Source organism: Eubalaena glacialis, chromosome 18 (genome assembly GCF_028564815.1).
Source record: "Eubalaena glacialis isolate mEubGla1 chromosome 18, mEubGla1.1.hap2.+ XY, whole genome shotgun sequence".
NCBI classification, from domain to species: domain Eukaryota; kingdom Metazoa; phylum Chordata; class Mammalia; order Artiodactyla; family Balaenidae; genus Eubalaena; species Eubalaena glacialis.
In genome coordinates, this window is record NC_083733.1 from 70175141 (window position 1) to 70185112 (window position 9972).

A 9972-nucleotide genomic window follows, 5' to 3' on the forward strand; every position below is an offset into this window, starting at 1 on the left:
TGGGCCTTTGGGAGATGATTAGGTCATGGGGGAGGAACCTTCATGAATGGGATTAGTGCCCTTATAAGAGACCCCCGCGAGAACACCCTCTCTTCTTCCACCGTGTGAGGACACAGAAGACAGCTATTAACCAGGATCCTCACCAGACACCAAATCTGCTGGCACCGTGATCTTGGATTTTCCAGCCTCCAGAACTGTGAGAAATTTCTATTATTTATTAGCCACCCAGTTTATGGTATTTTTGTTCTATCAGTTGGAATGGACTAAGACATGGGGAGACAGACATCCCTTAAGAAACCACACAACTGGCAACTGTGAGCAGGGCTGTGGAGGGGCCCCAAGTGTGTCGATGAGGCCCCTCCTGATGTTCTGCATTTCTGTCTCCTGGGGGCTCAGGTGACCTCTGCAACTGGCTTTTACCTTTTAGTGAAGGGAAGAAGTTATCATGGCTTGTATTCATCATGGCTGCTTCTTTTGTTGTAACTTTTTAAAAATTGAGCATTTAATGATTCTTTTTTACACTCCATAGGGCTTATTCATATTTCACCAGTATACATGGAGACACACACACACACACACAAATATTTCCCCCTTGGTACTGTTTTAGGTATATTCCACATGTTGTGATATGCTCTGTTTTCATTTGCATTCAAAATACTTTCTAATTTTTCTTTTGATTTCATCTTTGACCATGGAGTATTTATAAGTGTGCTATTTAGTTTCCAAGTGAGGGTTTTCCACACATCATACTATTCTTGATTTCTTATTGAATTCTCTCATAGTCAGGGTCCATACTTTGTATTATTTCAATTCTTTTCCATTTATCAAGCCTTGTTTTGTGGCCCAGAAGATGCTCCATTTTGGTAAATGTTCTATGTGCCTGTGAAAAGAATGTGTATTCTGCCTTTATTGGACAGAATGTTCTATAAATGTCAATTAGGTCAAGTTGGTTGGCAGTGTTGTTCGTCTTCTATGTCCTTACTGATTATCTGGGATGGATGTGGACATCTCCAACTATAATTGTGGATTTGTCTATTTCCCCTTGCAGTTCTATCAGTTTTTGCTTCATGTACCTTGAAGCACTGTTAGGTACATTAACGTTTAGGACTGTCATGTGTCTTGATTAATTAATCTCTCAACCGGCATGGGGTCAGTTCATTCCTTAACCCTCTCAGAGGCAATGGGAATGAAGCCATTCCAGTGAGCCTAGGACAATCCCAACACCCTCCAGGAAAGGAGAAGGGAGGCACAGGGAGGTGTTCTCTCCATGTATATGAAGGTGACTGCTGCAAATATTTGGATCCAGGCAGCTAGAAAGAGGTTTATGCTCCAGAGGTGAGACAGTGCTGCCTGGGTTCCTGGGCTGCTCAGAAAGGGCAGAGTAGCTTCTGAAGGCTCTTCCACATTAGTGACCCATTAGGTAATTTCTCTGTGGGTATTCTGCTGCATGAAGTTTGATGTGGCTGAAGATTTTCTCACGAAGATCATTTCTACAAGGCTCCACTCAGGTATGAATCCTCTTATGCTGAGCAAGGTTGCAGAGGCGGCTGAAGATTTTCCCACAGTGGCCACACTCATAAGTCCTTTCTCTGGTGTGAACTATCTGGTGTCGAACAAGTGTGGATCTTTCACTAAAGGCTTTCCCACATTGGCTGCATTCATAGGGCCTTTCTTGTGTGTGAACTCTCTGGTGACGAACCAGGTGAGAGTTATTGCTGAAGGCTCTCCCGCATTCACTGCACTCATAAGGCCTTTCCCCAGTGTGAACTCTCCAGTGATAAATGAGGCTGGACTTGCGGCTAAAGAACTTCCCACATTCAGTGCACTCATAAGGCCTTTCTCCAGTGTGAACTTTCTGATGTTTAATAAGAATGGAGTTTTGACTAAAGAATTTCCCACATTCACTACACTCATAAGGCCTTTCTCTTGTGTGAACTCTCCAGTGCTCAATGAGACTGGAACTGTGAGCAAAGGCTTTCCCACATTCATTGCACTCGTAAGGCCTTTCTCCAGTGTGAATTCTCCAGTGCTGAATCAGGCTGGAGTTGCGACTGAAGGCTTTTCTACATTCACTGCACTCATAAGGCCTTTGACCAGTATGTACTTTCTGGTGCTGAATGAGGGTGGAGCTATTGCTGAAGGCTTTCCCACATTCACTGCATCCAAAAGGCCGTTCTCCGGTGTGAACTTTCTGATGTCGAAGGAGGTGAGAGCTTTGGTTGAAGTCTCTTCCACATTCACTGCATTCAAAAGGCCGTTCTCCAGTGTGGACCTTCTGATGCTGAGCAAGGTTGGAGTTATTGTTAAAAGCTCTCCCACACTCATTGCACTCATAAGGCCTTTCTCCAGTGTGAACCCTCCAGTGCTGAATGAGAGCAGAGCTGCGGCTGAAGGCTTTGCTACATTGATTGCACTCATAAGGTTTTACTTGGGTGTGGACTTTCTGGTGCCGAAGGAAATTGGAGCTTTGGCTGAAGGCTCTTCCACATTTGCTGCACTCAAAAGGTCTTTCTCCAGTGTGAACTTTCTCATGCCGAGTGAGGTGTGACCTGTTATTGAAGGCTTTCCCACATTCACTGCATTCATAAGGCCTTTCTCCTGTGTGGATTCTCTGGTGATGAACAAGTGTGAGTTTGTGGCTGAAAGTTTTCCCACAGTCACTGCACTCATAGTATTTTACTCTAGTATGAAATTTCTGGTGCTTCCTCAGCTTAGACGGGTGACTAAAGGCCTTGCCACACTCCTTACATATGTGAGATGTTTCTCCAGTGTGAAACTTTTGGTCATTAACAAGAGTTGATTTCTCCTCTAAGGAATTTTCAACTCTTGGGCATCTAAATTGTATCTCTTCAGAGTGAGTTCTCAGGTGGTTGAGGAAGACAGAACTCTTCTGGAAGGCTTTTCCATAGTCACTGCACTTGAAGGGCTTCTGTGAGGCATGGACTTCTAGGAGCTGCCCAAGACTGGAAGGATGTGGTAAGGCCTCCCTGCACTTTGTGCTGCTGTGTGGCTTCCCGCTGCCATCTGTGTTTGGGTGCTGGAGGAGGTCATGGCCGTCCAAGACATCCTTACCACCTAACCCACATGTAAAGGGCTTCTCTGATAGACAGACTATTGAGCTCTTCACAAACAAGTCCCTGTCCTTGTCCCATTTGAAGGGCTTTTCTCCACTGTACTCCTTCTGATGCTGGTGAAGGTTTGCACCAAACCAAAACTCTCTGCCACATGCTACACATGTGTAGGGAGTCTCCTCAGCATGTGTTCCTTGATGTACATCCAGGTGCAAAATGTCTTTCAAGAATGGGTCACACGTGTCACAACTATCAGCCTTCTGGGTGGAAGGATGTGCACTGAAAATCCTGACCTGTGACACCACATCTACAGAAGCATCCTGCTTGGAACGTACCTCCTCATCTTCCACTCCATGCCAACAACCTGAAAGCCGAGAAATTTCTGGTTAACTGAGTGTTCCACTTAGTGGAAAGGGTGACTTCATTAGAAATATGTGACTGACACATACAGAAATGGGCCCAAGGGTTTGTTGATAGGCCAAGGGGGCCAGAGTAAGAGTGAAAGGCTCACTGTGCAGGACAGGGCCCAGCAAGCCACAGAGTAAAGGGGCCTCACCGGAGGCATGGACACAGAGGCAAAGAACTTGAAAAGACATTTCTCAAAGAAAGATAAATATACACAAATGGCCAATAAGTACGTGAAAAAATGCTCAACAGCATTAGTCATTAGAGAAATGCAAACTCAAACCACAATGAGATACCACGCCACCAGGATAGCTATAAGAAAAAAGATAGTAACAAGTTGTTTATGAGGAAGTAGAGAAATTGGAACAGTCATACACTGCAGTGGGAATGTAAAATGGTGCTGCTAATTTGGGAAACAGTTTGCGAATTCCACTGCTATGTATCTACCCAAGAGCAATGAAACATATCTACACAAAAACTTGTACCTGAACGTTCATAACAACCATAATTTTTGTAACAGTCGAAAAGTCGAAACAAGCCAAATGCCCATCAACTGATGAATGGATTAAAAAACTGGTATATCGATACAATGGAATATTATTCAGCCATAAAAATGAACAACATATTACTGATATGTGCTGCAACATGGATGAACCTCAAAAACATTATGCTAAGTGAAAGCCAGTCACAGAAAAATGTATATTGTATGATTGCATTTGTATAAAATATCTAGAATAAGCAAATCTATATAGTCAGAAAGTAGATTTCTGGTTGCCTAAGACTCAGGAGGAAGGGATGAGGGGGGATGGAGAGTGACTGCTAAAGGCTACAAAGTTTTTCTTTAGGTAATGAAAATGTTCTAAAATTAGAGTATGGTGATATTTATTTATTACCTCTAATTTTTAAAAATTTTAATTGAAGTATGTTGCGTTAATTTATGCTGTACAGCACAGTGATTCAATTACACATATACGTACAATTCTTTTTCATATTCTTTTGCATTATGGTTTATCACAGGATATTGAATACAGTTCCCTGTTCTATACAGTAGGAACTTGTTTGTCCATCCAATATGTACTAGTGTGCATCTGCTAATCCCAAACTCCCAATCCATCCCTCCTCCAACTCCCACCCTTTGCAACCACAAGTCTGTTCTCTATATCTGTGAGTCTGTTTCTGCTTCATAGATATGTTCATTTGTGTCGTATTTTAGATTCCACATATAAGTGATATCACATGGTACTTGTCTTTCTCCTTATGACTTACTTCATTTAGTATGATAATCTCTAGGTCCATCCACGTTGCTGTAAATGGCATTATTTCATTCTTTTCTAAGGCTGAGTAATATTCCATTGTATATATACACCACATCTTCTTTACCATTTGTTGAGGGACATTTAGGTTGTTTCCATGCCTTGGCTATTGTAAATAGTGCTGCTGTGAACATTGGGGTGCATGTATATTTTCGAGTTTTCTCTGGATATGTGCTCAGGAATGGGACTGTTGAATCATATGGCAACTCTATTTTTAGTTTTTTAAGGAACCTCCATACTGTTTTCCATAGTGGCTGCACCAATTTACATTCCCACCAACAGCGTAGAAGGGTTCCCTTTTCTCTACACCCTCTCCAGCATCTGTTATTTGTAGACTTTTTAATGATGGCCATCCTGGCCAGTGTGAGGTGGTACCTCATTGTAGTTTTCATTTGCACATCTCTAATAATTAGTAATGATGAGCATCTTTTAACGTGCCTATTGCCCATCTGTATGTCTTCTTTGGAGAAATGTCTATTTAGGTCTTCTGCCCATTTTTCGTTTTCTTTTTCTTAATTTATTTTATTTTTATGTATTTTATTTTTGGCTGTGCTGGGTCCTTGCCACTGCACATGGCCTTCTCTCTGGCCGCAGCGAGGGGGGGCCACTCCTCGCTGCGGTATGCAGGCCTCTCATTGAGGTGGCCTCTCTCCAGCTGCGGAGCACGGGCTCCAGGTGTGCGGGCTCTAGCATTTGTGGCACACAGGCCCAGCAGGTGTCTGCCCATTTTTCAATTGGATTTTTTGTTGTTGTTACTGAATTATATGGGCTGTTTGTATACTTTGTAAATTAAACCCTTGTCAGTTGCATCATTTGCAAATATTTTCTCCCAGTCTGTAGGTTGTCTTTTTGTTTTGTTTATGGTTTCCTTTGCTGTGCAGAAACTTGTAAGTTTCATTAGGTCCCATTTGTTTATTTTTGTTTTTATTTCTATTGCCTTGGGAGACTGACTTAAGAAAACTGGTACGATTTATGTCAGAGAACATACTGCCTATGTTCTCTTCTAGGAGTTTTATGGACTATGGTGATATTTATACAATGAGAACATATGAAAAACCACTAAACTGTACACATTAAAAAGGTGAACGTGGGACTTCTCTGGTGGTCCAGTGGTAACGAATCCACCTTCCAATGCAGGGGAGATGGGTTCGATCCCTGGTCAGGGAACTAAGATCCCACATGCTGCGGGGCAACTAAGCCCGTGTGCCACAACTACTGAGCCTGTGAGCCTCAACAAGACAGCCCGCGTCCCACAAACTACAGAGCCCACATGCTCTGGAGCCTGCGTGCCACAACTAGAGAGAAGCCTGTGCACTGAAACAAAGAGCCTGCATGCTGCATCAAAGATCCCACTTGCCTCAACTAAAACCCGACACAACCAAAAAAAAAAAAAAAAAAAAAAGTGAATGTTATGATATTTATCAGTAAAGCCATTAAAAAAAAAAAAAGTCTCTGGGGGAAGGGGCAGAACCTAGGCATGGCCCCACACTAGGTCACCCCGCCAGGAACTGGTCAAGCTCAGTGGGATCCTTTAGGCAGACCAGAATGCCTGATCCCCAACCTCTTCTCCCACAAGGCCTCTGTGGGACATAACAGCTATTAGGATTGCTCATCAGGCTGCTCAGGGAGAAGCAGGGGGAGTGCATACAGCTCAGTCCCAGCACTCACAGCACCTACAACAGGAAACCTGAGAAGGAAGCAGTGTCCATGGTCCAGCTTTGGGATGAACAGAGCTTTCTATGGGGAGAAGGCATAAGGCAGATGCTGGCCACCAGGCTGGGCAGGGCATAAGGGCCTTACCAAGTGAGGTCATGAGCTCCAAGTTCTCCAGCATCACGCTGTGGTACAGCTGCCTTTGGGCTGCATCAAGGAGCCCCCACTCCTCCTTGGAAAAGTGCACGGCCACATCCTCGAAGGTCACCAGACTCTGCAATGATGAGACAGCTAAGCCAGGGGGCCAATAGGTAGGCTGAATAACAAATAGTCAAATGGGCACATCCAGGCCCCTGACCTGTGACTCAGAGTTCTGCCACATCTACCACTGGCATCTCCTCTTCTCATGACCCCCTCAGTCCATCCTCCCCTCACCTACCTGCAGCTCACCCCCCTCTTCAGTCCCTCACCTCAGAGAAGACAACAGGTGCTGGCACCACTGGTGTCCTTCTCTCCTCATAGTCCCACTGGCCACTTTATCCAGACCAAACCAAACAAGAGGAACAAATGGAAGGTGGATAGATGGATGCTGTTTCAGCTCTAGGTTGGCACACAGCCCACTTCCCCCATTGGACAATTTCCCTTGTGTCCTCCAGGTCACACCTCCCAAATATAAGAAAATTTGGGCTCTCTTTTTTTCCTTAAGCCTCTAGTACCAGGGCTCATTCCCTTACCTTGTACACATAGGACCATACCTTCCTCATATCTCCACTCCCCACAGCCCGCAATACCATCGCCCCTCTCCCTGGCCACACCACAAGCATCTCCCTAGTGTACCCATATACCACTATGTACATAGCTTGCCGACCAAGGCAAGCAAAATCCAATACTAACCTTGCGCTGCCCTTGATTGCCAAAACTTCCCACTGACAGAGACAGCCCTCACTCCTCTATTTAATGCCTCCCTTCTTTGCTCTGTTGCTTCAACCTTGCACCCCAGAACCATGAGTAAGATCTCAAACACCCTTATTCTCTTCCAGCTCTGACCTTGCGCATGCTGTCCCTTCACCAGTCATAGCTGTCCTTGCCCTTCCTAATACACGAATCCCAGACCCGATGGCCCCCACTCTTGGCTTAGGAACTCTTAGCTTGGGCTGACCCTTTATGTCCCTGCTACTCCAGTAGCCTGACAAAACCCCCTGGACCCAAGGAGGATGGCCACAAAAACCTGGTGAGCTGTAGAGAGGTAAAACAATCTAACCTCGGGCCCCTCTGTTATCCTACCTCAGTTACTTCCATGCTTCATTTTTTCATCCCAAGTCTACACTCTACTCAGAGGCTTGGTCATCATCCTGAACCCAGCTCACAGCTGCACACAGTGTCTAAGCACAAGCCTCCACCCCTTAGATGTCTCCAGCCTGGACCCGGCAGAAAGCACACTTGGCACCTCAATTTGGCAGTCTCTGGGACATTGTCTTTTAATATTTATTTATTATTTATTTAGGCTGCGCCGGGTCTTAGTTGCGGCATGCGGGATCTTTAGTCGTGGCATTTGGACTCTTAGTTGTGGCATGCGGACTTCTTAGTTGCGCCATGAGGACTCTTAGTTGCGGCACACATGTGGGATCTAGTTTCCCGACCAGGGATCGAACCTGGGCCCCCTGCATTGGGAGCACAGAGTCTTACCCACTGGACTACCAGGGAGTCCCTCTGGGCCATTTCAAATACAATAAGGCCAAAACCCAACTCTTTATCTTCCCTCTGAAATCTACTCGCACCAACTTCCACATCTAGAAAACCTATCAGGGTCAACCATGATACCTCATTGCCACACATCAGGAAATCTAGTCCGTCCTACTTAAAAAGCACATCCAGGAACCAACCACTTGTCCCACCTCACAGGCACCTCTAAGAGCACACACCTGGACTACCGCAGTCTCCTCCTCAATGGTCTTCCTGCCTGCAACCGCACCCCACCTCCCAGTCTGTTCTCCACCCAGCATCCAGAGGGAGCTTGTTAAGATCTGAGTCAGAACGCCTCCCTTCTCTGCTCTACACTTCCCGTGACTCGCATCACACTGCGAACAGAGGCCCAGCACCTCACTCTGCTATTCCAGGCCTGCTTCCAGTTCCCCTGCTCGTTATTCCACCAGACGAAATGGAGACCTGTGGTTTCCCTGAACACTTCCACCTTATACTCACCTCCAAGCAACTGGCACATGCTGATCCCTGTGCTAGGGGCACCTTTCCAGACCTTATCCCACGTGATCCGCTCCATGTAACCTCTAGCCTAGGTTCCGGATGCTAGGACAAAGTGACTCTCAGGGCCCCAGACTCATGTGCAGGTGAAGAATTCGGGACACCACCATTCTCTAACGGGCTCCAGGCTCAGGAGGGCGGGGATCCCAGCGGGTGAGGACCTGTACACCCGCCACTCACCTGCGCCGGGTCCATCTGCGCCGCTGCAGGCCCGGTCACAACCTGTGGGTTGGGCGGGGCCCTGCCAGGCAGCGACCGGGACGAGCCCAGCGGGCTCATCCAAACCCCCACACCCACTCGGTGGAGTGACCGCAGGCTGCAGGTCTCACTCAAGGCCTTTGTCTTCCCCAGTATGATATAGGAGCTGTCTCCCGGGAATGTGGGACGAAGGCGGGGCGCGCAGACTCTCTGCGTCCGTTCCACTTCCGGGAAAACCGAGGCTCAGGAAGGAAGGGCCGTCAGCCGAGGATAAAAGTGACTGCCAAGGTGCGATGACGGTTCCAGCACGTCCCCCCCGGCCCCCTTCGCCGCACGTCCCAGCGACAGTCTGCGCATAGCCCCACCCGCCGCAAAACGAAGACTGCAATGGCCGCGCCGGAAGTCCCGCCCCACCCCCTGCGGCCCACGCAAAAACGCCCTTCACTGGTTCAAGGCTCGCGGCCTCCTATGACGCTTTTCCCGGAGCCAATCGCGGTGCCGCCTAGTCGTTGCCTAGGTGATCAGGAAGGGCGCACGTTGCGTCACGGCTCACGAGACACGAACTACATTACCCAGAAACGCCCTCGCCGTGCGACCGCACCCAGTGTTGACCAATGAGAGCCCAGGATAGGGACCAATGATAACCTAGGGGAGGGGCGTTTCCGGAACGGCCGCGCCGACGGGGGCGGGACTTCCGAGGTCGGACCATTGCTTCATTGTACTGCCTTTATGTCGGCGCTTCGTGGATGGACGTAGTTGCTGGGCTGTGGACAGCATCCAGGAGGCTCCCCGGGCCCGCGGAAACGGGAGTAGGGTAGGTACGAGAGCCTGGGAGGTCCAGCCGCTGTGCCTTGTACGCCCCGTGACCGCAGCGAACGTCCCGCCTCCCCGAGCTCGTGTGTCCTCGGCTGTCGGGGGACCGCCTGGCGCCGGGGTGCCTTGCGGTTATTTCCGTCAAGGCCCGTCTGTGTCCGTGGCCGCCCCGGAGTCGTCGCCCTGTGCGTTATGTCCGCTTTACGGAGAAGAAGACCCAGGCTCAAAAGCCAGCCATTCTGAGGTCTTGACCCAGTATG

The 9972-nt window shown here is 47.8% G+C and overlaps 1 protein-coding gene across 1 annotated transcript; it reads right to left on the reverse strand.

Annotated features, from left to right (window-relative positions):
* Positions 1 to 527: 527 nt before the first annotated feature.
* ZNF132 (zinc finger protein 132) lies at positions 528 to 9256 on the reverse strand. The gene is made up of 3 exons (XM_061172736.1): positions 8882 to 9256; positions 6590 to 6716; positions 528 to 3435 (listed from the first exon to the last, which is right to left on the reverse strand). Exons 1-3 carry the CDS (start codon positions 8978 to 8980, stop codon positions 1505 to 1507), a joined length of 2157 nt encoding a protein of 718 aa, XP_061028719.1. The 5' UTR covers positions 8981 to 9256; the 3' UTR covers positions 528 to 1504.
* Positions 9257 to 9972: the final 716 nt, after the last annotated feature.

What these genes read in the sequence shown, in the direction of transcription:
- ZNF132 (XM_061172736.1), bottom strand. Translation starts at nt 8,980, where the DNA reads ATGAGCCCGCTGGGCTCGTCCCGGTCGCTGCCTGGCAGGGCCCCGCCC. An exon ending in CGCAGATGGACCCGGCGCAG is followed by an intron (nt 6,717 to 8,881) that starts GTGAGTGGCGGG and finishes TCATCATTGCAG; the next exon opens with AGTCTGGTGACCTTCGAGGA. An exon ending in GGAGCTCATGACCTCACTTG is followed by an intron (nt 3,436 to 6,589) that starts GTAAGGCCCTTA and finishes CTCGGCTTTCAG; the next exon opens with GTTGTTGGCATGGAGTGGAA.